This window comes from Pectinophora gossypiella, chromosome 2 (assembly GCF_024362695.1).
Source record: "Pectinophora gossypiella chromosome 2, ilPecGoss1.1, whole genome shotgun sequence".
In the NCBI taxonomy this organism is placed as follows: Eukaryota; Metazoa; Arthropoda; class Insecta; order Lepidoptera; family Gelechiidae; genus Pectinophora; species Pectinophora gossypiella.
Window position 1 is genome coordinate 16,297,665 of NC_065405.1, and position 26,806 is coordinate 16,324,470.

Sequence of the window (26,806 nt, forward strand, 5' to 3'; positions counted from 1 at the left end):
CGAATTAACTCAAAAGTCCGCATAAACTTTTGAGCTATGAAGCGGCTTCCTAGCACGAAGCGAAAATAGGCAGATACACTTTGTTTATTGAATACTCCAATGTAATAACACTCGCGAATGTCTTCCGACTAACTTAATGCGATCATTAACCACAAAACACCACTTCGTATTAATTATTTAGATTATTCAATGAAGAAAGCAACTGTCCCGTTCCCGTTTCCCGCTAAAAAGCCCCCGGCAGAACCCGTTATGCGTAGAATAAAACGTAAAATCCGTTGCGGTTTATTCATTTCGTTTTAGCCATCGATTATATTTTGAAAGAAGAAAGAATGATATTTGGTGCTTCAAAGATTGTGTCTTTCTAAAACGCTTGTTATAATTATTTTGAAAACTCTCAACTATAACGTCAAAATCAAATTGACAAATTGTCAGTCAATTGCTTTGCTGTTCTCCGCGTTTATTTGTTGAAAAAAGCCGAAAACACTGAAGTTGTGAGAAATACAAGTATTTAGTTGCATTATGAATCAAATGGGACAACCAATGAACCAAACTATTAACGTGGAGCAGTTAAATTCTGCATTGGGCTCCCTTAGAACTTTACGATCAAGTGTAAGTCATGTTTTCGAGACATTATCAAATGGTTTACGAGCCGAACACGGCGAAGATGGCAAAGATAAGTTCCTGTTAGAACTTCAAGAGCTTCTCAACAACGTTAACATCAATCTGCGAGACTTGGAGCAGACGGTAAATAATCTACCGATACCTACCGCGCCTTTCAATCTCGGCAACACAACTTTCCTAAGCCAGGAGACAACACAGGATCGCCAAGCACTATACACGCAATTAGTAAACAGCTACAAATGGACAGATAAAATCCATGAGTATAGCTCTTTCGCTCACACTTTATTGAGCCAAAATTCATTGAAACGGTCCTATATAAACTCTGGTAGTACTAAACGCAGAGGTAAGCTACAGAGCAATCACAACGTAGCTCCGATACAGGTCGACAATGTCATCAACAACATTGACCGGTCCTACAATGACATGAAGATAACAATCTCTCGCCCATTCGCAAGTAATGCTGTCGTCCAGATAAACTTAAGCCATGTGCTAAAAGCTGTTGTAGCTTTTAGAGGATTATTAATGGAATGGGTGATGGTAAAAGGTTATGGTGAGACACTTGACCTGTGGACCGAATCAAGGCATCATGTCTTCCGTAAAGTAACAGAAAATGCTCATGCTGCTATGTTGCATTTCTACTCCCCAACAATGCCAGAATTAGCTGTACGGTCATTTATGACTTGGCTGCACAGTTATGTGAATCTCTTCAGTGAACCGTGTAAGAGATGTAGCTGTCATCTTCACCACACATCGCTCCTACCACCGGCGTGGCGTGATTTCCGCACGTTGGAACCTTTTCACGATGAGTGCAAGCAATAGTCTTTGTGGTATTGAATGGGAAAGCGTTAATAGTATTTACGGTTTCTCCTTCAATATTCAATGACATTCAAGGACTTTAAAGTGAATTACAGTTGGAAAGTAAGGCCTAATTTGGTTTATCATTTGCCAACTTAGTGCATTGCTTTACTACAAACTGATTGTCGAAATAGTTTTTAAGTTAAGTAAACTAGATTAGGTTAAAGGTTAAAATAGTGTATTTATTTATTATCTAATTCTATTTTGGATAAGATAATGATTGTTTCATATTTGCCTGTCAACAACACTTCCCCCTCACTTTGGGTCAAAAAAATTATTAGATGTCTATTTAATAGCATTGTGATTTTCATTCTATCAATAAAAATTAGAGGATTCAATATAATAACTGAATACGTGTCAGACAATTTACTATATTAACTGAAAACAAAAAAAAAATTACATAGTAAAGATCTAAATGGTTTTATTAAATAATCATGTACTCTTAGTTCTTCTGTTTTACTGCATCAACATAGTTATACAAAATAATAAAACAATATTAACTTCTAAATCATATATTTAACAGTCTTATAATATTACAATAACATTAGCTAAATTAAATATTACTAGAAACTAAACAAAAGGCTTGCACAAAGCAAGAGTATGGTCTACACTACAATGCACTTTTAGAACATGAGCACCTACTGACACTTTAAGTGGAAACTGCTGGTCTTTTGCATGTCCTAGACCGAGACAACCATGTCTGTTTCGTCCCCACATGTATAAATCGCCAGTATTTGTAACGGCAGCAAGATGGCCCACTCCACAAGCCACCTTAACCACCATCGATTCAGGGTTGAATTCGTTTCGCCCAAACAAAGGTGGTGGGATTAGTTTCGGTTTTGCTGCATGCTGGACATTCGGTCCCAGTCCTAGAAGGCCGTAGCCCCAGACAAAGGCGTCTCCTTGATCTGTGAACAAAATGTCAAGTTTAATATTCCAAATTCAATATTATTACGCACAACCCGAATCAATTTCATAAACTTCTTTTCATTATTGATCGTCGCTCTCTACATGTCTTACATGTCACATCAAACAGCATTTATCCCTAGCGATTTATTAATATACAGGATATTTATATCCATCAAGCTATAAATAAGATTCTTGACTGATTGACATTGTTGCAGTTGAAATTGTTGTTACCATTAACAATGAGACAGAAAGACCCTCCAGAAGCGATGTCGACGATCCGACCAAGACCGCGCGTGAATCCTAGCAACGAGTAGGACATGTTGACTTGCTGGTTCTGACGACTCGCCATCGGCACCTGCCCGTACTCCGAGTTGCCCCACCCGAACAACTCGCCTTTATCTGTAGGTGGAGGGATTATGAAACTGTTAAATATCACAGGATTCTGGTGTCTGAGAAAAAGTAGAACGTTTTATTCTCTAAGCGCGATTTCGTCACACACTTATGTTTCTCGTATCTTACAGTTATCAGGAAACTGGGCTTATTGCGTTTGGGACAATATCAAAAGAACATACTCATGATAGGTACATGTCTTCAGGATGTCCTTTGATGCCCAACCAAGATGGAGCATTTCCGTTTGAGTGGCAACTACGTGACTTCAAACTTCAAAGTGTTGATTGACATAACACTTTGTTGGAAGCTCCAAATACAACAAAATAAAAAGAAAATAAACAAAACATGAAATACAATAGCTACAGCTACAACCTCATATACAACATACCATTAAGAGCGAGCACACAATCGACAGTGGAGGCGACTTTAACAACCTTCTCAGACGTGATATCCCCACGCACGGGTGCCGGCACACCCTGGCAGTCATAAGAGCCGAGCCCCGTTTGACCATCCGCGCCCCAACCACACGCGTAAACATGACCGCTTTCTGTTATGAACAGACTGAAAATTTATAATAGCAATGTACTTCTCCATCGGGAATAGGTATACTTTCTTCAAAATTGTAATGAATGGTTGACGTTTTTTACAAACTTCAAAGCATAGGAGAATAGAAATATGATCAGAAAACTTGTTAGCAAGTTACCAGGAAATGTTCGTTAAAATATGTTGTAACGCTTAAGTTTGTCGAAAACCACTACTTATTTGAAATGAGAACCAAGATGTGAATACTGGGAGACCAAACAAACAGTAGATATATAAAGCACAGCTTGCAAATACATTTAAAAAACACTTACGTATGATCCTGCCCACAACAGACATCAATGATCTCCTCTTTGCCCAGCCGGCGGATATGGTGTGACACCATACTGCCCTTGTATTCCTCTCTAGGGTTGATCTTCCGACCACACTGGCCGTATGCGTTGTTACCTAGGGTATACACCCCTTCGGTGTCTGTTAGGATCACTGTGTGGGCTCTGCCGGCTGCTAAAGCCCTGATCTGTAAAGTAAATTTTTTAAATATTTTTTCTTAATAATTGGATTAATATTGTTGCAAAAAAGTCTTGTCTATTAAGTGAGACAAAAAATTAAGAGAAGTATTTCAGTCCCAAATAGTAAATTTTATGTTCGCATCGCACAAGACAGCAAGGCACGGATGTACATTTTATATTTTTTATTCAAAATAGTTGTCAATAGTCAATAAGCCATAAAATCTGAATAAATAAAGCTTGTTTAAAATCTTTCTTAGGTAAAACTTGCCAAATTAACTTAGAATGCTTACCTGTGTTTCTAATGACTTGTATGGTATATAAATAGGTGCTGGACTAAGCAACAGTTCCAAAGGATGCCCAACACGAGGTGCATGGTAGCCAATCTGTGAGTCTGTATTGATGCCAGTACCAAACACTTTGTGTTGCTCATTCGTCTTTATTGAAGCCACTGTGAAACCGTAGCCACAAGCTACATGTGTGACCTGAAGCAAGTTATTTATTTAACAATTTGCACCCCGAATGTATGAGAATTTTCCAGACGAAGTGCAACAGCAGATAGATCTCATTAGAGACCGAATATTGAACTCGCAGCCGTATAATGTTAAGAACATCAACTTTAAACTACTACTGTAACACTGCATTAAAAACAATTTATCGCGTTAACACGCTCTTTTGGGTCTGTTTTGGATAGTGGTGTAAATTAGCTATAAGAACTTGTAATAATAATAAATAAAATAAATAAATAAAATAAATTGACTGTTAGGATAACATTAATGGAAAATGTGTATGAATATTTATAAAAGTAATAAATAAAAAATGAAAAGTAATTCTTAAAATTACTAAATAATAAAGAAACATTTTAGGAAAAGCATATTTAATTTTGTTTTTTCAATTTGTATATTGCAATTTGTCAAAATAATAGAAGTTGAGTTTCCCTTATTTAAAAATTTTAATATTCATGTTGTATTCAAGCAACTTATAATAGATAATATACTACCCACATCAAATCGTTCCGCAAAACTAGATCGCATGGGGTGCCAGGCCAGAGTGAAATTGTTCTTGTAAGCTTTGCGACCTCGCTTGCCGCGGGGCAAATGAATACCTAACGCCCCTGTCTCCGCCAAACCCCATACATACACCCGTTTATCTGATCTCTTGCTTACAGGGTACTGAAATACTGAAAGAAAATAGGTATTAACTCCAAAAAAGATTATAAAATTATAAGTTAGCAACTAACTTTATGCTGAATTTAAAGCGTTATAATGGAGAGGACATGTCTTTCGAACGCCATAAACAAAGAAATAATTGATGGCAAAAGAACAAGGTAGGTACCATTCATTTTACTAATAAAATGCGTCTCTTTCTCCTGGGCTTTTAACCCTTTACCGCATACAGACCCATATTTGGTACACGTCACTTACTGATTGAAATATTCGGATACATTCCACCTTTCTTGCAAGACATTTATTATTTGTATAGAGTATCGTATATCCGAACACATGATCACAATAGTTTTTCCAATCGTACCCCCATCTTGCGTATTTTTCAGTTAGTAGTTGAAAGTTCGGAATAAAGTGCGTTTTTGAGATATCGGATAGCAAAAAGAAATATATATAGAAATATATATTTTATGTAAAATAAAGCTTAGTTACTGATAATTACTTAAAAATAATAATAGTATAAGTAGGTAGTATATATTATATAATTTCTAAATTCTAAAGTAAGTTTAGTTATATAAAAAATAGTTTATATTTTTTTTAGTTTTAAGTTATTGTTGGAATACTTTTGCGGTGCCCTTACAGGGTGTCACATGCTTGTACATTATTTACTTTAAGAACTGTAAGCCACCATGTGACATGCAACAAATAAATAAATAAATAAATAAATAAATATCTGTGAAATTTATGGAGTAATAAATCTTCTTTTTGGTAAATTTTGAAGAAGAACATTCTTTTTGCATAAAACCATCAAAAAATGTATGTAAGCTCAACTAAAAGACAGGTTTTTATCCATCCAAACATTGTTCCAAATTTGGGACACCATGCACTTATGGTAATTTTTCCTTGGCAAATTTGGTACAGTATGCAATAAGGTAGTTTTTTGTCTTTGGTCAAATTTGGTACAGTATGCAGTAAGATAGAGCAGACATTTTAGGTGTTTCAAAAATATTTGCTACAACTTTAGGTATCCCTATTTTAAATGTTTTATGAACATAATCACCACATGTGGTGGCAGGTAGAATATATCAAGCGACGTCGCCGACTTGAATTACCTCCACTAGAAGTAGCTCTAGATGGCATTGGACATTGGCCAATATGGACTGACGACCAATGTTCGAGACGTAAAAGCGAAGGATGTTCTCAAAAATCACACGTAAAGTGTAGCAAATGCCGAGTTAATTTATGTTGTAATAAAGATAGAAACTCCTTTCAAAGTTTTCATACACAATGATGCACAAATTTACAGACAATTCTCTCAACTCATAATAATCTCGTTATTAGGTAATAAACGGCATTTTTTAATACTTTAAAAGTTTCTATTACGTTTTTAAAATAAAGTTGATTTTTGAAAAAGTTTTCATTTCATTTTTCAAACAAATACTTTGCAAAAACAATGCAACAGACATACATAAATTTTTATTACGAAATATATATATATATATAAATAAGCAGTTTTTTTTTACATGAATGCATATTGTACCATATTTGTCCAGTCAACTTAATACTACGTTACTGCATGTTGTACCAAATATGGTACACTGATATTATTGGGATTTTTGTCAGTTTTCCAAGTGTATTTAATTTTTTTCTTATTTTTCCTACGTTCTAAAAAGTACATTTTACCTAGTAAATTAATTTGAGCTTAATCAAAAAATCCATGCGGTAAAGGGTTAAATAACAGTAAGTGCAACAATGTAGAGTGGAAATACGTATTGCTTTAATCATAAAACGACTTACTTGGTAGTTGTTCCTCCTCATTCGGATCGGATATTTTCTTTTTCGTCGTGGCATAGCTTCGGTTACAAAATAAATTAGCATTTCTGCGTCGTAATAATATTTTTAAGGAATTCATTTTTCAATAACTAATCCACACTAATACTATACCTCTATTCAAAAATATATAAAAACAAATCTTTTGAGGTTAAGTGCGAAAACATAAATCTTTTTTTTTTTTTTTTTTTTGGTTTGGTTTTCCCCGAAGGGTAAGGCAAAGGGAACTATGCCCATACAGCCATGTCTGACGTATTTTTTTTCTTGATGATTAATGAAATGATGAAAGGTGATGATGATGAAACCTAAGCCCCCACCCTCGGAGTAGACTCCTACTCCGAACCCCAAACGAATTAACTCAAAAGTCCGCATAAACTTTTGAGTTATGAAGCGGCTTCCTGACACGAAGCGAAAATAGGCAGATACACTTTGTTTATTGAATACTCCAATATAATAACACTCGCGAATGTCTTCCGACTAACTTAATGCGATCATTAACCACAAAACACCACTTCGTATTAATTATTTAGATTATTCAATGAAGAAAGCAACTGTCCCGTTCCCGCCTCCCGCCAAAAAAACGAAAACATAAATCGATCAATTTGGTCATTGGTTTCCCCGAAGGGTAAGGCAAAGGGAACTATGCCCATACAGCCATGTCTGACGTATTTTTTTTCTTGATGATTAATGAAATGGTGAAAGGTGATGAATGATGATGATGAAACCTAAGCCCCCACCCTCGGAGTAGACTCCTACTCCGAACCCCAAACGAATTAACTCAAAAGTCCGCATAAACTTTTGAGCTATGAAGCGGCTTCCTAGCACGAAGCGAAAATAGGCAGATACACTTTGTTCATTGAACACTCCAATATAATAACACTCGCGAATGTCTTCCGACTAACTTAATGCGATCATTAACCACAAAACACCACTTCGTATTAATTATTTAGATTATTCAATGAAGAAAGCAACTGTCCCGTTCCCGTTTCCCGCTAAAAAGCCTCTCAATTTGGTCAGATGTGACATTCAACCTGACATCTGCCAACTTCGCAGATTTTACGTTCCATTTCACTCATAAAGAAAATTTAAGATCAGTCACGGTTGAAAAACGTTTGCCATGGGAATTGTAGCATCACACCATATAGCAACATGGACCTCCGCGCGCTTTGGCATCACACACACAGACTGGCCCGTAAATCAATGATAACCTTGCAAGTATAAGCAACACGGGCCTCCGGCGGGCCGGACTGTCATAAACTAATAATAAAACCACAAAAATCATTTAACACCATATATTATCGTTTCATTATATTCAGGAGACAGCTAGGGTAACCAAGTGAATTAAGTATATTACTTTATTTTCGACAATAAATTAGCCCGGAACTGGGTGTTTTGGAATAGTGCTTTGATGAGGTTGCGAAGCTCCTCAGTGCGGAAGTGAATGGCGAGGGGGCCGGAGCCGTCGGCCCAGTGGGCTTCGATGTCCTTGAGAGACCCTCCAAGGACAAAGATCAACTCCTGAAGCTTGATCCAGATTTTGACGTACTTCTCTACGTCTGATGGGTCCTGTAAATAAAAATAATAAATTATAATTATTTCGACTATAGTCTTTATTGAGGCCAAGATAGATAATTTACTTAATAATTATTTAACAATGGGACGTATGATGGACATTTGCTATAAGCGATAGGATCCCTTGTCACCGTAAGGTTCATTTCATCCAGCTTAGGCACTGACATACTATAAAGAAATAGACTGACAATCGCTGCAGATTTTTTTCTAAAAAAGCGTCCGAACTTTGTTGTAAATACATATACATTAAGTTATGTAGATAATATAAGTTTGTTCGTTTGTTTGTTGTTCCCTCAAATTAAGATGTTATGGCTGTTAAAATAAAGAACAATATTGGTTATACAGTATCGTCATTAGTTCATTATGCCCATTGCGACAAAATTCGATCTTGCGACTCGGTCGCGATTGATGAATGTGGAGGAAGCATAAGAGGAGTGTGTCTCTGCTTACCCCGGTGGGAAATAGGCGTCAGTTTATGTATGTGAGACTCCGTCGCTTAGTGACTAGGTGCGCCGCGGACACTTTTTATACAGAGATTGGTAGTCTATTTCTTTATATACGAGGTCAATGATCTTAGGACTTCGTATCAAGAATTTTCTTTGATTACTTAGAGCCCACCCTTAGGGTTAACGGCCGTGGGTTTCTGTATGCTATGTGTTCGGACAACGCGTGACTTACGCGTGTCACGGGTACGAATACCGTTTCGGGCTCTTAACCACTGAATTCAACTTTATGAGTTTGAATTCATGTTTGGATCATAGATAGTTGATATTATTATTATTATTTATTAAGTACACTAGCAGCATAGGCTGATGCGTGTACGTCACTGCACTTGGGTTTTTGTTTTTTTATAATGTTCGTCAAGTCTATTCTTAAATGAGTTCACTGATGGTGCACTGATCACTGACTCTGGAAGCTTATTCCATGAGTCCACTACGCGGTTGGGAAGAAAATGTTTTCTGGGGTTGCTTGCACATGGAGGCTTGTACAGTTTCAGTGAGTGCCCTCTTAAATTTGTGTTTTTGTTGAATTTAAATAGTTCCTTTAATTGTTTAATGTTGTAGTGCCCTATATCACGTGGTTTCTAGGATATGTGACCGGTTAATAGCAATAGGCTCGTTTCCAATTGCACGGCACTTAAACATATCTGGCGACAATTGGTTGTGTATACCTATATTTACTATACACTTCTGCCGTGATGCTGCTTTAGGTTTATCATACCTGGAAGAGAGTGGGCGCCTTCTGCACGACGAGCGAGTACATGTCTGAGAGCTGCGCGGCCATCTCGGCGGAGATGTCCTCGGCGGTGCACACGCGGTGGATCAGTTCGTCCACCAGCATGTTGACTAGTGTGCCCATTAGCCTATGAGAGTAATATTTTGGTCAGGGATTGTGGGTCAATAACAAAGGAAAACCTCCAAAACAATGACAAATCATTAGTCCAAAAAAAATATGGAAAAATAATGAAGATCCGGTGGTGTAATGCCACACCCTAGACACCTCATACAAACAACCTCGTTTTACGCAGACACCACACATTGACGTTATCGTACACGCGCATCTGTGTGTGTGACGTCTGACACCACACGATTCAAGTCTTAACTTTGTTTGAGGGGTGAGGTAAACCTAGCTCTGACGCTGGTGGGGGGCGGAGAGTTTTTTTTTGCCGTTCTATAAGTATTATTATTCCTTATTCTATGTATGTATGTATGTTTATGTATGTACGTCTAATATGTGAAAGTACACGCTGATTTTTCCCTCACGCTCACCGACCACGGTCACGCTCGACACGGTCACGCTCGCCGACCTTACACCTCCATCAAGACACGTACTGTCTGTCTGGAGTCGCTCCTGGGCCTACCTGTAAAGTGTCTCACCCGGTGGGCTGACTCGCAGGCGGTACCAACATTGCGATACTTAATTGACCACTTGCATGGCATGACTAACATTTTACCAATAATATAAACAGCATCGAGGAGCTCGGTGGCGCAGCGGTAACCGCGCTCGGTCTGCGATTGTTGAAGTTAAGCAACTTTCGCAAAGGCCGGTCATAGGATGGGTGACCAAAAAAAAAAAACAAAAGTTTTCATCTCGAGCTCCTCCGTGCTTCGGAAGACACGTCAAGCCGTTGCTCCCGGCTGTATTAGCAGTCGTTAATAACCATCAATCCGCACTGGGCCCGCGTGATGGTTTAAGGCCCGATCTCCCTATCCATCCATAGGCCCGTGCCCCACCAGTGGGGACGTTAATAGGCTGATGATGAATAAATGATAAACAGCATCGATACCTTGTGAAGACGTTGGCGGGGAACACGCCGATCCACACGTTCTTCAACAGCTGAAGCTGTCGCATGCACTGCCTGACCGCCGCCTCCGCGTTGTCGCCCAGTACGTCCTTCACCACAATGCAGTTCAGATCTGAAACAATATTATTATGTAGCACGTGAGTTGACGAAGATGAATAAGGAACAGAGCCGATAAACAGAATATTTTTTTTTGACGTGACATATTGCAGATTTGCCGCGGATGGCATTAACTACTTGGCCGGACAAATGGGGGGCGCTGAGGGTTCTCACCCGGTATAAAATTTAAGACAATTGGCCTGAGGATACCCGGTACAAAATTTAAGACAATTGGCCTGAGGGTGCCCAGTTGGGCGCGAACCTAGGCTCAGGGCGTCGTCTGAGAGGAAGAATATTTGAAATAATTAATCGACCCCAGTGGGTTGATAACGATATGCGCTGAATGAGGGAAATCGTCGATCACGCCGGCGGGGTCGGTTTCGGGATTCTGAAGTGTTTGGTGTCGCGAGCTGATTGGCCGTCTCTATTTTAGAGTAATCGGGTCGTCGGGATCGTATATTACGTCTTTCGGTTAAACAGTACTAGCACCATTATTTGTAGTATTGGCACCACAGAATAGCACCATCACTTCTGTTAGTCACTTCCAAAATTGCGGCCTTAAGACTAAAACAATTTGAATCCTTCTAGCAAATCATAAAGGTCCTGGGAGTCTGGAAAGGGCACATCAAAGCAATTCATCAAAAAAGAACACACACATACATTACATACGCCTATTTCTCGTTTCCACTTTTCACTTCCTCCACTCTCATCAAAGACATCATGCATGCTCACTGGTTTTGAATACTCTTGACGACCACGCCTTCATTTTAAATAACCTGGATCTAATCGTGGTATGTAAGCCTAGGTTTTCCTCTTTCTACTCTACCACTTACACCTCCTTCATAAATCTGTTTCGTAAGTCTACTTTTATCCTTTCTCTCTACATGTCCAAATCATCTAAGTAACAATTTCTCTATTCTCGTCACTACTTTAAGTCTTAAGTTTATTTTTTTTTTTTTTTTAAATCTAATTTTTGTCGAGGCTTGAGCCACTCTTGGTGGTTATGCCAGCCTCATAGTTTAGAGCGTTTAATGATGATCAAATCATCAATCTACAAAAGAATACCATTACAGCACTACACCATGCTGTTCAGGGATTGTTATTCCTAAGAGACACAGTACAGTATTTATATACAAGCCTTGCCGCTACGGACACTGGATCTGCCAAGAGGCACACAATCTCTCCTCCATGTAGATTTTGGTGGAATAATTTCCTTCTAATCTGTTTGTTCCGGTCACACTCCACCAAGAAATGCATAAGATCCTCGACAGTCCCACAGCGTGTACAATTGGGCGAGTCCCTCTTCCTCATTAAAAAGTAAAATTTATTAAGTGGCATGTGACCAGAACGAACTCTAAATGCCGAAATTAAAGTGCCCCTCGACAAACCAGCACCATCAAACCAAGGTTTGATATTTGGCAGGTTTTGTATAGATCTATACCATATGCCTTTGTCTGCCGAGCGCTCTATAAAGTAGTCTTGCCATCTTTGGTAACAAATAGTTCTGATATCTCGAAACAGTTCAGAGGCGTATGGTTTACATAGCACATCCCGACCACTACAAACTCCATCATTGGCAAGTCGATCTGCCATTTCATTGCCTCTCAACCCTATATGAGATGGTACCCATTGTAATGCAATGGATGAGCCAACTTTCTGGACGTCATGTAAATATAAATAAGTTTAGACTTTACACATTCGCCCTATAAATACCAAATAAAACATGGCCCACCTGAAGACCGGATATTATCCAGGATCTGCTTCCGTTGCTGCTGCATATGTATGGTAAGGTGCTTGTACCCAAGGTCTCGCAACTTCTGAACCAGGTCTACGAAGCTGATGGCGTAGTCCAGCTCTCGGCCTTCCATCAGCATCAGCCACTTGTCTCCGAATGTTTGCAGGTTGTGAGCCAGGTACATACAGTTGTTGTGGAATAATGCTGGAAAGTTTAGTAACACAAAAGGGTTATTTTGGCAGTGCCTATTGGGTACTTTTTTATTTATTTATTTTTAAAGTTACCAATAAGTGACTTGTGAATCTTGAGAAACACTTTAACCAAAATTTAAAAGTATACTTACCAACATATTGAGGAATTGTCTGGAGATAATTCTCATGATGGTATGGTACCACAGCATCATACAGCTCAAACACCAGCCGCGTTGTGTGATACAGCTTCTTACACACCACATCAGAGCACTGCACTGCTTGTTCCATCATCACATACACTAAGTTCAACAATTCTTGAGCGGTCTTTGATATCATGCACCGAGGGAAGTAAAACAAACTCTTTGGAATTGTCTTCTCAAGAATTTTCAACGCTTCCTCACTGTCTTCATCAACACTGGTACCAGGCTGAGTGTCATCTGGTATGCTCTCAACCCCTATAGACATTGTCATACTCAAATCTTTCAGCATAATTGTACGAGCAGTCTCCAGAAAATACTGACTGGATTTATTTGCAAATAGAACATCAATATTGTCCACATATTGAAGTATAGAGAAGCGCTCATCAGGAAATATCTTGACAATAGCCAAAAAATGCTGGAAATCTTCAATTTCTGAAGTGATTCTCCCATAACTTTGTAGTTCGTTAATATTGTTCGGAATTGTGTCAATAAGACAGTCTTTCACTAGAACCTCCCTGAATTCGTTACTTATTTTCTTACCTATCATACTCATTATGGTATTGTCCCTCATAAACTCTATGTTCAACCTGTTACTCAGGTAGTGAAACAATAACCTTAAATTGGATATAACAGCATCGTACGGAGGTTTAAAATTGGGTTTGTGATTTATTGTAACTGTCATCAACTCATCAGTTTCAGCAAATACTGTACAATCATTGTGAATGATTGGCACAAGGACATCTTTCATTAGAAAAGATGAAAACTCTGTAACTTTTTCGACAAACTTTTTGCTTTTGACTAAAGCATTCAGAATATCGCATGTAGCCAAAGTGTCCTCTACTTTGAGTGTTATTGTAACAATAGTCTTTCGAGTGCCAGGTTTTGTAGTCCATGACACCATCTGGTCCCACTCTAAAAATAAGTCATGTAGCAAGCTATCGAGGATTAGCTGAGCTGTGTGCTTTGTGCTCTCATAGAGGTCTAACTGTTGGAATCCTTCGGCGGGTGTCTCTATATACTGCAACAAGTCATACACTGCTTCAATGGCTCTTGTAAAGCTTTGTGCTTCTCTGCCATCATCAAATTCTTTGACATACTTGCCACACTGCACCACATCATACAGGATATTTATAGCAAAGTTCACACGTTGAAGCTCTCTAACTAGTGTATCATGGTTCTCAATAGACTTCAGGATTTCAGCCATAGTCTCTTGTTCTATCTCCTGCTTACAGGATTCCATGTCATCCACCAAAGCTTTGCTTTCATCACATAACTCCTTACCCTCTTTCAGGATAGCTGCTACATCATAATCACTATTGCTCAAGAACTGTCTCAAGTCTGATTTGAGTTGATCTATTTCTTTTATTATAAGTGGTACTTTCTCTGATGGTTTCCAAATTGTATCCTTAACATCAAAAGTTGTTTGTAAAAATTCATCTATTTTAAAGTCTGTCATTTTAGTGTTTTTTCTTTAACTTTTCTTTAGAAATTGCTGAATCCGAGTGTCTATCACGCTTTGGTGATCTATTGTTTGAATGTCTGTGAGATTTTCGTGAACTGTGATACTTGTTGGAGCTTACAGCATGCCGTAGCGTGTTCACAAGGAAGCGTTTATTGGTTCTTTGGGGTTGGTTTTTGATCCAGCCTGAGGGGCCCACTATTTCGGCTCTCGCAGCTCCTTGAACTGCCTCCCGCATCAACTCTTCAACGGCTAATCTATAACAAAGCATATTCAGAATGAATGGAATTGAATGTACACAAAATTTACATTAAATATAAAACATATGCATACTTTTCCAGAGCTTTGTCATCTAGTGGTTCAGCTTCGGGTTTTTTGGTAACATCTTCTTCCTCGGTCATAGTTTAACTTAAAAATAAAACCTATTATCACCTTTCTGCTTTGCAATCACGTATTTTCCTAAAGAAAGAAGGAATCTTTGCAGAAACCCATTTTTTCCCAAAATATACGGTCGAGAAAACAAACACGTATTTTTTGACGTTTAGAACTTTCGTTCGAAAAATTGTTATATACATTTTTTTGTTTTACCCACCAGATTTCTGAACTGATTTTCTATACCTATTTCATGTCATCTTATACAAAAGAAAGAGATAGTAATAATCGTCTAATAAACGCGCATGCAAACAGCCCCTTAGAAAATGTCAACTATTTTAATTTTGTCACGAACGCACCCATAACTGTGAAATGTACTTGACGTTGGCAATAATTTTCGGACGCGTGGAGTGAAACGTCAGCCACGTACGAAAATCTGTCATCGCAATAATTTCTCCTTTCGGATTTATTTCGTTGAATAATACGGAGAAACAAGGTAATGTTCGTGAATTCCTCAATTTACTTACAGTTTTCTTTGTGAATAATGATTACATAGACGTATTAAGCAGTGTTTCATTTAATTTACTGCGAATTTCGGTGTTCAATTCAAGACTTATTTGCAGACCTACTTACCAGATTCCAATTCGGTGTTTTCAGACAGAATGGCTGCGAAATTGTTGTCGTTGGTTCTTATCATAGCCGCCGCGGTGTCGGCTGACGATGAGCCGACGGTTGCTCGGCTACTGGTATCCAAACAAGTGCTGAACAAGTACCTAGTGGAGAATATGGATATCTTGGTGAAATACACACTGTACAACGTTGGAACTGCCCCCGCCGTGGACGTGAAGCTGGTAGACAATGGCTTCCACCCGGAGGCGTTCACTGTTGCGGGCGGCCAGCTGTCGGCTGAGATTGATAGAATCGCTCCTCAGACCAATGTATCTCATGTAGTGACTGTCCGGTCAAACAGATCTGGATACTTCAATTTCTCCTCTGCTGAAGTTCAGTACAGACCCAGTGAAGATGCTACTGAGGTAAACATACATTATTATTATTTTGTATAACTGCTTGTAGATTTACTTTTTTAGGGAAGGCCTGGGTCCTAGTGGGAAGGTTATTAAATTATAAACAATTGAATTATTTATCAGTGAAATCAATTGTTATTTGTCTATTAATAATTTTGTTTAATGATTAGAAAATAGTCCCTATCAAATTAACTAAACCAAAATAACAGGATCCCTTAGAAGAATATTTTTTTCTATTTATTTCATAAAATAATTGCATTTTAATTATTTGATTACTTTTCTTTTTCTTCTTCTTAGCATTATGCAGTTTGCATATTTATTATAGATATCTTTTTTATTACTACTTGATTTCATTCCATATAGTTAAAATATAAATATTTTTTTAATATCTACACAGTTTTAAAAACATTATTTTCTTTAATTTCTAGATCCAGTACTCATTCAGCAGCTCACCAGGTGAGGGGGCTATCGTAGCTTACAAGGACTTCGATCGCAAGTTCTCATCCCACATCCTGGACTGGGCCGCATTTGCCGTCATGACCCTGCCGTCCCTCGCTATTCCGTTTGGCCTCTGGTACTCATCAAAGAGCAAATATGAAAAGCTTGCCAAACCCAAGAAAGGCCACTAGGTAGTTAGTTAATTAATAGGCCTTTGCTAATGTTATATGCATTTAGGTAGTTAGTCTATTAACCTTTCAGTATAGGGTGTTATTTGTCCTGTACTGTCTTGGGTGTTGTAGCAATATGTTTTATCAAAATGAATTAAAGAACCATAATTTTTCATTAAAACAGTTATAGATGTATCAAATTGTGTTATGTTAACACAATGTTTTGATTGTTTAAGATTAGAAGTTAGCACAATTTGTATATAATTTTTATTGCTTGTAGCATGTCATTCAATGTTGTGATTTAATATCGAATAATGCGTATCACATTAGCAGTGCTTGATTATCATCAAATCATCACTTCAATTGTTCATCTTCATCTTTACATTGTTATAATTTATACGAACAATAAAAAATAAGTTTTTTTTAAATTTGTTTTCTTTTAAGTTAAGGATGATTAAGGTAAGGTTTTTTTTTTTTTTGGCATGACGCGGTTTGCGTATTTGCCACCGACAAAACGAGGAAACATTTCATAAAAATAAAAGGAATTTAGTGAAACAGGAATTTAGGAAGAAGGTAAGGTTTCTTTTAAGTTAAGGATGATTAAGGTAAGGTTTAAACGCAACCCCGAAAGGGGGTGAAATTAGACCAATGTCAAAAAAATATTCGCGATTTCATTAGACAAAAGTTTTACTTCTCATTTTAACCCCAAAATAATAATGTTCCTGAACACTTGATAATTAAGTATCAAGAAAAAGTACTTTTTGTAAAAAAAACATGTTTAGTATTTTTTTTAATAATCACCTACATAGAGCAAGTCCATGTTGCCCAGGCTTCGTCCGTCCCTTTCCTTCCATACATTTTAGATTTACTATACTTCATGTGCTAGTAGATGTCGCTACATGTATCAATTTGAGATATTCATAAAAAAGAATGCTGCTGGTGAAGCAGTTTAGAGAATATTTTTGAGTCCATAAAAATTACCTTTTGCAATATTTTACTTATTTTATGTGTAAAATACATATTATAAGGTAATTTTTAATATATTTGAACCAAGAAAAATTATACAGCTTATTATTAATACTTTTAATTATGATAGATGGCGTGGCAATCGCAATTCAATTAACATTCTGTTCAACTTTGAAACCACTTTGTATTATCTCAAAGAAGGTCTTTGTATTGTCTTGATACAAAAACATATACAATAGGTACCTACGTTTTCTATAACAAACCCGCTACGCGAGTACAAAAGACGTTACGACGATAGTATATTTATCTCTTTTTAACTTATGACGGCTCATATGAGTGCGAAAGACAAAACCTATGTTTTTCTTTCGTCTTAAATACGCTCCGTCTATTCTATACTTGGTCTTTGACTTTGTATGGAAATAGGTGCCATCTAGTGACCGAATTACCGTATTATGATAATTCTAACCATAGAACGTAGTAGGTACCAATCGCTCCTCACTGTCCTTATCGGCTTATCCTATTCTTCGGACCTCCCAGCGTTGCTCTTTGCCTATTCCTACAAGGACCAAGTATTTTCCTAGTGAGGCGAGTATAGAGCAACACGGACTTACGCAGACCATGGCGAGGGAATCTCTGTTTAGCGTAGTATTTTGTTTCCAATAAATTTTTACTTGAATTCTTTGATTCGACCCTTAGGTTTATCTGTTCTGGGCCTGTGCTTAGGCTATAGGCAAGTATAGCCACTGCATAGGCTACGTAGAACGTTAAATAGAAGGCAGCTACTTATTTTCGTTGTCTCGCTCCGACTGCCTAGTGGGCAGCGCTCCATAATCTTACTTAAATATCGAATCCACAGATTTTGAATTATTGCACTTGCCTTTTAGACGTTTGAAAAACTAAATAGTTCAGTAGGTACGTGACCAAGAGTTCTGATACTCTGCCAATATGGATTAGAATTAAAACTGTGTGAGCTATTAAGAAAGTAAGTCACAGTCGCGAGTACGCGCGTGGGGCCACTGGCTTTATTTCCAGCATAGATATAAACCGTATTCACGTTCACGATGAGCAGTGTTTGAAAAACATTTTTTTCACAGAATTTTTTTACAGTGAATACCGTGATAGAGCGGATTTGAGTCGACTTTTTTCATAAAAATTTGCAAATTCATTAGCTTTATTTATCTGTTTTGTTTTAAACGAGCGACTGTTAGTTTTCAATATCGTGATACCGGAAGGGAAGTAAATAAAATAGTTGTATAAAAACAATTTATTTAAAAGCTTATTATATGTACATAAATTGCGAGTACACAAGTATCATCTGTGCAACAATATATATATTAGGTTCAATCTGTTTAGAAACTAAAAATGTTATAACACACAAATAAGTTATTAGGTAGATAGTATGCATGATCATTGAAAATTGATAAGATAAATTAAGTTGCTAAGTAAAACTGGGTATTCATAGCGCTTCTTTATCTTTGGCGTAGGTTTATTATGCATCCATATATTTTCACCGAATAAGAGGACCAATTACAATACCATATACAGCAATTTATTATGAAATCATAATGCACTTTATAATATTATTATAATTTAGTAATTATTAACATTAGGAATAAATTAGAAAGTTTGAAAGGCTAATTGCAAGATTTTGCCTCTTTAATATTTTTGAATACTGTTGAAATACGAAAATGTTAAATTAAAAGTAACAAAGATATAAAAGTTACGAATCAAACCACAATTTTGTAAAAATTTGATTGTTTTACAAAGTTACGGGAGGAAAAAGCTAAAGGATAACTAATACATTAATTAATAAAATCTAGATAAACAGGTACATTTCTAACAGGCAATAAGGCATTCTCATTCGTTATATATACATATATTTTAAATAACACAACTTGAATGAGAACGTATACAATAACAAATCTAAAACTCCTACGCATCGAAAGATCAGCAAATAATACTGATCATAATTACTTTATAACAAGTAGCTATTAACGAAAAATGATACAATAATTTCACTTAAACTGAAGCGTTTACTAAATCACTCGTTAAAAGGAAAGTCCAGTAATCTATCAAGTGTCATTCAATGAATAGGTATTTTCAAGTTGAAAACTTTACTGTTATTTTACTGTTCTATTCACTAATGAATATGGCTCGAACTCGCGCTACACGAGCTATCCTGCACCCGCGGTGCGGATAGCAGATTCCCACCAGCCGTACAATGTTTGTCTAGTAGTAGAAGATGGCATTCGCTGCGTCTATGGGTCAAAGCTCTTGATATGTGCAGCGCGGAACCCGAGCCTGTCCGGATCACAAATTCGCACAAATATTAATTTGCACAAGTTAAGAAAATTCCAATTACGTCGTCTTACCAACTTAGGTGAATTGAATTGAAACTGGATAATTGCAAAAAGACAAAATATCCTAAGATATTTTTTGTTCTAAGATACAATCATACATTTATTTAGATAGTACTACTTTTTGCAAATTAGAATTTGTGCAAATAACATGTGCATGTACGCGGCGCAATAGTATGCCTACTCGTCGCTATAATATTAGCATTGATACTCTGCGCATATAAATTAGTGACCTACTGCCTTAAGTGACTCATCCATCCAAGAGCTTGATCAAATGAGAATTTGATAACCATTAAATATGTAGTTTCAATAAAATTATGATTCATTACGTATGGTACCTCTTTGATTGGTAAACATAACATCATTAAGGAATCTGATATTTTTTATGAAGGAATGTATTGGCTCTAATAATCCAGAAGCTAAATCATGTGGATTATTGATAACATTAACAAATTGTACAATAAAAGTTGATGATAGTGTCTCAAGTGTTCAAAAAATTAGTACCATAGGCATGAGCAATATTAATGTATACTTAACAAAACACTTTGTCTCAGGTGTGTGTGACTAATTGACATCTACGGTCACGAGTACTTATATGTATGTACTTTGAAACCATGTCACATTAGCTTTTTTGACAAATTAAACCGTAAGTCTCATTAAATGTCATATATGATAGTGCGACAGGGTTCTAAAGCGGGTACATGATATTGCTCATGACTGTACATGTGTTACGGAACACGATTAACACAGGTAAAATGAAAACGAGTTCTACTATTATAATGTGAGAAGGAAAATTAAACGAATCACGTAAAATATTTGCTTTAACTTGTCGGAAAAGAAAAACTGGTTAAGGTACTTGGAATCGACGATACTATGACGCGAATGTGTACAGTTACGATAACTATGTTACATACCTTAGAAGCTTGTCGCAGAAACGCACTTAATATTGAATGAGACTTTAGATTCAATTGTGTCCAATAAGTTAACGCGACAGGGTTCTAAACCGCGTAATACATGAGAGTAATATGTGACCATATAACTGGAATGTAGTCGCGCGCGGCCCCATCGGTCGTTGTCTGATTAGAATCCCTACTCAAGAAATCAACGTAAGTATGTAATGATGAAATCATTTCGGACTTCTTTGTAACCTCGCATGAAAGTGAACAGCGATGTTTCAAATCTCAATTGAATGTATACATCTTTCTTTACGGTTATTCGATTACTTTATGACTTTTCGGCTATTAACTTCTGGTGGCCATCTTGCTTGCCTTGAAAACTGAAATCGTGTTACAGTTCTTATTCAATGTGTATGTAGTCTCTTACTAGACGATTTATGTAACTTGCCTTTCTAATTTGACGAGAATTTGACTACTTACTTCTTTGTTTTAGACACTGGTTTCGCTGGGACTACAAATTGGAGCGAATGATTAGCACGAATTAGCTAATTTAAAGCAGTCGTTAATAGTATGGATGTACATTTTGTTATATCAACATTATTTGTAACAGGTACTTATCGAGAAATATTATTGGGAATTTGACAAGGGATTAGAAATGTGCGATAATATAGAGGTTTAACATAATCAGTAAGCAAAGGCAATCATCAACATTAAAAGGATTTTTAGTATTACTTACTTTGAAAGCATATTAATTAATAAAAACAACCATTTGATGGCGCTGCCGTCACGTTCATTTCGGCGCGTTGTGGATTTTCAAATAATTAATAGATAACTTAAGATATTTAACCTGTGCTGATCTAAAACTAACAACAGACCATCAATACATAAAAACAACTACCATACATTCAAAATATTCTAGAGTCAAGATAGGAGAGTTCTAATAATGTCAGTAGAGCAACATCGCAGGTGAAATTTGAACTGAACACTATTTCATCAGAGACTAGGATATCAAACAATGACCGTTACGGCGGACAAAATCGATAGAAACTACTAGAATCGTTCCAATGTAGGTTTTGAGGTTATCCAAATTGAACGACTAGAACGAAACCAAACAATAACATTGATTAAATAAAGATTATAATTCCAACTGCATTCAGTAAATACTGTTTGATATTATCATACGGAAGACAAGACGGAATGTAAACTCTGAACTTAGCGGAATGACTAACGTGCGATCAGCGACACATGGCATAACAATAATAGTTAGATAATGACTGACTATTCAATTATTTGTTTCGTGCAATGTGAAATATCAAGGTGCAAAACTGTTCTGGCAAACAGTACGGAAATTTGATTTGTTGAATAAACCATAATGGTGACAGAATGGGCGGGCTGGTCCATTGATCCTTTGACTATTGCAGCAGTTTAGAGGCGACATAGTATACGAACAACCCACCGACAACAACACCAACACCTAGGAGAACATTTATGAAACAAAAGAGAAGGTGCAGGTCGTGTCGTATCAGGAGGTGAAGGATTTGGCGGGAAAAGAGAGGAATGGCGATTACTCCACCGACAAGAGCGCAGCTCTTAAATAAAGAGAGAGATACGAACAATAATTATGAACAAAACATGAGACGTCGTCATCGCCGTAAATAGCAGCAATATAGCATGTCAGCAAATTGTCGATAATAGATAAAACAAATAGGTAAGTAATCTAAAAAAAACCCAAATAAATTAACGAATGAAGCTAACATGTTATAAAGTAATTCAATTTAAATATAAGTAGGTATGATAAAAAACCTTTATTTTAAAGTGGAATTAGAAAAATGGTACTGAAGTAAGGCTTCCGTGAAAGCCTATTTGGTTTCCATGTGTTAACAATAGCTACACTATATGAGTGCAAATTCACGTGTTTACGCACGTGAGTGGGTAAATATTGATCAAATGATAATCAGCTATGCTTCCACGCCCTAAAAAAATGTAATTCGGAAATATTTTTTACTGCCGCTTTTGATTCTTGATGATTCACGAAATATATCGACAAACACATCGCGGACAGAGAAGTAAAAAACATCCTAGGTACATTTGGTCTTACAGATTTCCTCAATGATACGAAGACCTAATCTCAAACTATAGGTAGCTGGTGATATATGTACTATACATCTCTGTCTTTGGGAATGCAGTTAATTTAAAATCAAACGCGCTCGTGTAACACTACAAAGTGCCAAATCCGTTCCGTTTTAATGTCGGCCATGATGCAATATCATTTTCGTAAACATAGCGCTTTGTTTAAAAAATATATCGCCAGGTACGTCTAAATTGAGAGTCAATAAAACCTGCCAGCTGTACCGAAATGTGTACTAGCGTACATTTGTCTATATTTAACTGCGGTACGCTGGACCAATGAACAATGTACAACAACCTCCTGCGCAAACTGATGACAAATAATATTCCTAATATGATATTATGCCATTTACACGAAAAGGAACTCAGCTGAACTTCACTAATATCACTACTTGAAACCCTCTCGGCGCTCATCGGTACCTGCCGTCATTTTCAGTTATCACAGTCGATAATCTAATTTTCCCATTAGCAAGAACAAATTAGCAAGAATTTTAGGTCATCGTACACGCAGCGCAGCCAAACAAAGGCAGGAATTACGCTCAAAGACAAAACTGATAGTATATTACCTACAAGTTAGAGCCATGCAACTGTAGCATCTATAAAGTAATTAAAAGGACTCCTTGTGAAGTGAAAATTGTGTATTTATGATACAATAAAATATCTACAATAAAGCATATATTTAAATTATTAATTAATACGTTTCTAAGTATAAAGCAATTAAAAAATAGACAGCCATTTAAAAAAAAATCACATACAATAGTATTAAGTGGTGTTTAAAATCTTATGTGCAAGAGTAGGGTAAAACATAATTGAATATTTGGTGTAATTCGAGTAGTTTGTTCGTGCGTAACCCAGAGTATCACCTCATTTCCTTTGGTCGACAGTCGACACCCTTCAAGTCTATGAATTAACTATTGGTTGGTTCATCAAGGTGAACTACCGGCTGGTGCTCGATTACGTGAATATTGACTTGGAAATGACTACAAACGTGACTCATATGACATATCTCAAACATTATTAACGGAAGTCAAGCGTTTATTGAAAAAAAGAAGTCTTTTGTGAATCCAATAATTTGTGTAGTTCAACACAACAAGCACAAACGATTTTAATCATCCACAGCTAACTAAAGTACAATAGAAAAATATTGCATTCATTATTTACACTTTATAAAAAAACTCTAATCTTCCTGCCCTAAGCCGATCGGTATCAACCGACTACAGCGTCATCGATAAATTTCGTTTATCGCATAATACAAGTACATGTACCGCGATTAATTATTGTTAAAGATTTTTGCTAATGATCGCTTTATATGTTAATGGGATCATGTGAGTAGGAGTGATTGGTAACGGGAGACGAGGCTCCGTAGTCGGGGGTCGTCGGCGTTGAACTAAGAGGAGAGTCGACAGGTTTGAGTAGAACCGGTGCGGCGTACTCTGTATACCGTACACTCGATTCCTCTTGCAAGGGAGCCGGGGGCGTACAACTCGGGAACGGACTCAGCAGCAAGAACGTCCCGAACGCGACAATTGATGCCATTATCAAAATTATGGTCCTTGCCTCGAAACCCGCTCTTAACCCAGCCCAAGCTGCCATATTAACCAACAATAATAACACTGCCACCCGAATTAATCTAACAGCTGTCGCATGGATTCTTCCACCACCCACCCCGCTCATATCGCATGGACCATACGCGAAATAAAGATTATGTTTGTCCCCGACATGCTTGAGCATCAAGTAGATTAAACCGAACGGAGCAATTAGAGGACAAGCGAGGCTGTACACCATTGTGATAGAGATAATAGCTAAACTCCAAGCGTAGTGAACGCCGAACGGAAATTCGTACAGAATAGCCTTCTTTACGTAACTTTTTTCCGCTTTCGATTTCGACTGAAGCAAATACCAAACGTAAAGGAAGAGTTCCGGAAAACGAATCAGCTCTAACACGGTACCGATGAAGCCCGAGGTGATTACGTAGTTGACGAAGAACGCGCCTTTATCGGGGAGGAACACGCAGTCCCACCGCATCGTGTCGTTCTCGTGATGCAGCGTCCACGTCACGAACGCTTCCGCACTAGCGAGACCCAGCGACGGCAAGATCAACGTCATCAACAGGAGGTAAGACACAGTTTTAGTCATAATAGAATAGTTCTGTTGAGATTTTGTCCAGTGGGATAAGAATTTGTCAGAAAAGGCTACGATCGCAGGCATTACAGCAGCCATAGTCCAAAGCAGTAATGTCGGCAAAAACTCAAATATCAAACTACTAATTTTGCTAAGACTTTCTGGTTTTGCTACAAGAGTATTGAATAGATTGACTACGAAAGCTGGGGTGGTCAGGAAGAACAGGACAATAAAAAGGAAGAAATTTACGACGATAGCTTTTAGGTACCATACACCTGGCTGCACAGAAAGATTTTCCCAAATGATATCAGCTGGATTAGTGGCATGAGATAACACCCAACCGCGATGTAGAGTGAAATGGTTGATAACATGTTCTGCTAATTGGTATGATGGTAGAGTTAAGAAGGCAATACCCAAAGGATCATTCAATACAATAGCTCTGCACCTCTTAGCTTCATCTTTCAGCCGCTTCTCTTCATTTGTGTAGTACTCCAAAGCATCAAGTTCATTTCCACACCAGTTGGGTTTCACTGTTATACGTTTCCCAGTTTTCTTGAAATAGGAATCAGTATAAATAAGAGCTTCAGTTACCATTTCTCTCTTTTCTTGGACTTCATTTAGTTTGTTAATGTTGTAAGCAAGGCGTAGGTCCACTATTTGTATGTGTGGGAAATTATGAGCAAAGTATGCCCTAATTGTTGCTTCATTTCGATCGGCTCTTGCTATGTTGCTGATCATAATGGTTCCAGTCATGGAGGTAGGTACAGGCTTGCGTCCTGTACATCTTCTCATTATGAGCACTGATACTGGCAAGAATGAAATACTCAGTAAAGTATGCACCCAAAGCCAATATGAACTTCCATTTAAGTTGGAGAGGGTTGTTCTACTGAAGGTGCTGGCATCAACATTTAGATTCGTGCCTGAGAAGTTAATCGGGAGAATGATGCATATGGACACTAGTGTTACTATGAACATTAGTGTTATTGCGTGCCTCTGGAAAGATAGGTAGTGGACAGCATCAGGGCCGCACTTAGCGAGTATCTGCTCACGATTCAAGCGAAATACGGCAGGCAGCCATGTAAAAAATCCTTCATCGATGGTAACAGACTCGTCGTTATTTCGTCTTCTGTCTACGAGGGTCTCCCCATCCCCCCTACGGTAGAATAAGTTCGTCCACATACTTTTCGACCGTTGAACCAGAGCCATGCGGCCATAGTTCCAAGCAGTTCGTCTCAAAACAGAGAATAATACTATTAGACATGACCATGCTATCAAGTTAAGAATCAAGGTCTGCGGTATTCCATTGTATGCTCCTGTTATTATAACATTTTGAGAAGGATTTATCAGCATGCAGCCTTCATCGTCAGTCCCATTAGAGTTGTTTGACGCCAAGGTGTAAAGTATATCGTTCGTAAAACGATTCATTTTTGATGTCGCAACAAAGATCGCTCGTCCGCGAAAAGAGAAAGTATTTCACATAATGATACTCCCACTAACACAAAGCACTTTTGGAACACTGTATAAAATTATAATTATGATCACAAATTCTCAAATCACAAAACCATCTGGAGCTCTCGATTTTATTGTTTGTTAAAGATAACAAAAATGCATGACGTTTCGTCAAAGCGAACGCGAAGGGACTGTGTATGTCCGTTCAAAAAGTGTGAGTAAAGTACCGACCAACAACTCGCACTTGAAATAAAACCATAGAGATAGGAAATTATATGGAGGCGCCCTGTTCTACTATATAAACATCATCTTATACAAATATGAGTAGTTTATGAAACAGGTCGTCAATAATCGTTTTGTCTCTTTTTTACTAGTACAAAATTTCATTTGGTAAAAGAGATAAATATATATTTGTTATTTCTAGTTATGGCAACATTTTGTGATGACGTCACAACAGCTGTAGGTACGTGCCATTTTTCGCCATTTTATGCGCTGTGTTTTGTGGTACTTCTG

General features: G+C 37.4%; 5 protein-coding genes across 6 annotated transcripts; 2 read left to right on the plus strand and 3 right to left on the minus strand.

Moving 5' to 3' along the window:
• The first annotated feature begins 432 nt into the window (after nucleotides 1-432).
• LOC126378769 (mediator of RNA polymerase II transcription subunit 27) lies at nucleotides 433-1,789 on the plus strand. Its single transcript, XM_050027155.1, has one exon. The coding sequence runs from the start codon at nucleotides 520-522 to the stop codon at nucleotides 1,438-1,440; it is 921 nt and encodes a 306-aa protein (XP_049883112.1). The 5' UTR covers nucleotides 433-519; the 3' UTR covers nucleotides 1,441-1,789.
• A 183-nt stretch (nucleotides 1,790-1,972) lies between these two features.
• On the minus strand, nucleotides 1,973-6,980 carry LOC126378449 (RCC1-like G exchanging factor-like protein). Its single transcript, XM_050026819.1, has 7 exons — nucleotides 6,782-6,980; nucleotides 4,826-5,001; nucleotides 4,115-4,306; nucleotides 3,630-3,832; nucleotides 3,164-3,336; nucleotides 2,617-2,784; nucleotides 1,973-2,384 (listed from the first exon to the last, which is right to left on the minus strand). Exons 1-7 carry the CDS (start codon nucleotides 6,894-6,896, stop codon nucleotides 2,047-2,049), a joined length of 1,365 nt encoding a protein of 454 aa, XP_049882776.1. The 5' UTR covers nucleotides 6,897-6,980; the 3' UTR covers nucleotides 1,973-2,046.
• Nucleotides 6,981-8,091: 1,111 nt separating this feature from the next.
• On the minus strand, nucleotides 8,092-14,930 carry LOC126378157 (centromere/kinetochore protein zw10 homolog). The gene is made up of 6 exons (XM_050026353.1): nucleotides 14,706-14,930; nucleotides 12,866-14,629; nucleotides 12,520-12,726; nucleotides 10,674-10,803; nucleotides 9,608-9,749; nucleotides 8,092-8,380 (listed from the first exon to the last, which is right to left on the minus strand). The coding sequence occupies exons 2-6, from the start codon at nucleotides 14,367-14,369 to the stop codon at nucleotides 8,165-8,167; spliced, it is 2,199 nt and encodes a 732-aa protein (XP_049882310.1). The 5' UTR covers nucleotides 14,370-14,629; nucleotides 14,706-14,930; the 3' UTR covers nucleotides 8,092-8,164.
• Nucleotides 14,931-15,109: 179 nt separating this feature from the next.
• LOC126378940 (translocon-associated protein subunit beta) lies at nucleotides 15,110-16,805 on the plus strand. 2 transcript variants are annotated; one of them, XM_050027482.1, is made up of 3 exons: nucleotides 15,110-15,240; nucleotides 15,402-15,778; nucleotides 16,198-16,805. In XM_050027482.1, the coding sequence occupies exons 2-3, from the start codon at nucleotides 15,407-15,409 to the stop codon at nucleotides 16,396-16,398; spliced, it is 573 nt and encodes a 190-aa protein (XP_049883439.1). In that variant the 5' UTR covers nucleotides 15,110-15,240; nucleotides 15,402-15,406; the 3' UTR covers nucleotides 16,399-16,805. The 2 variants fall into 2 exon arrangements, with proteins under 2 accessions (XP_049883439.1, XP_049883448.1); XM_050027491.1 differs by having other exon boundaries at nucleotides 15,150-15,240; nucleotides 15,406-15,778.
• A 5,354-nt stretch (nucleotides 16,806-22,159) lies between these two features.
• Nucleotides 22,160-26,506, minus strand: LOC126378150 (CSC1-like protein 1). Its single transcript, XM_050026342.1, has one exon. It carries the CDS (start codon nucleotides 26,267-26,269, stop codon nucleotides 24,029-24,031), a length of 2,241 nt encoding a protein of 746 aa, XP_049882299.1. The 5' UTR covers nucleotides 26,270-26,506; the 3' UTR covers nucleotides 22,160-24,028.
• Between the last annotated feature and the right edge of the window lie 300 nt (nucleotides 26,507-26,806).

What these genes read in the sequence shown, in the direction of transcription:
- LOC126378157 (XM_050026353.1), bottom strand. Translation starts at nt 14,369, where the DNA reads ATGACAGACTTTAAAATAGATGAATTTTTACAAACAACTTTTGATGTT. An exon ending in GACAATTCCTCAATATGTTG is followed by an intron (nt 12,727 to 12,865) that starts GTAAGTATACTT and finishes TAAACTTTCCAG; the next exon opens with CATTATTCCACAACAACTGT. An exon ending in CCCGCCAACGTCTTCACAAG is followed by an intron (nt 9,750 to 10,673) that starts GTATCGATGCTG and finishes TTACTCTCATAG; the next exon opens with GCTAATGGGCACACTAGTCA.
- LOC126378449 (XM_050026819.1), bottom strand. Translation starts at nt 6,896, where the DNA reads ATGAATTCCTTAAAAATATTATTACGACGCAGAAATGCTAATTTATTT. An exon ending in TGAGGAGGAACAACTACCAA is followed by an intron (nt 5,002 to 6,781) that starts GTAAGTCGTTTT and finishes ATTTTCTTTCAG; the next exon opens with TATTTCAGTACCCTGTAAGC. An exon ending in GTTTTGCGGAACGATTTGAT is followed by an intron (nt 4,307 to 4,825) that starts GTGGGTAGTATA and finishes AACTTGCTTCAG; the next exon opens with GTCACACATGTAGCTTGTGG.
- LOC126378940 (XM_050027482.1), top strand. Translation starts at nt 15,407, where the DNA reads ATGGCTGCGAAATTGTTGTCGTTGGTTCTTATCATAGCCGCCGCGGTG. An exon ending in CCAGTGAAGATGCTACTGAG is followed by an intron (nt 15,779 to 16,197) that starts GTAAACATACAT and finishes TTTAATTTCTAG; the next exon opens with ATCCAGTACTCATTCAGCAG.
- LOC126378769 (XM_050027155.1), top strand. Translation starts at nt 520, where the DNA reads ATGAATCAAATGGGACAACCAATGAACCAAACTATTAACGTGGAGCAG.
- LOC126378150 (XM_050026342.1), bottom strand. Translation starts at nt 26,269, where the DNA reads ATGAATCGTTTTACGAACGATATACTTTACACCTTGGCGTCAAACAAC.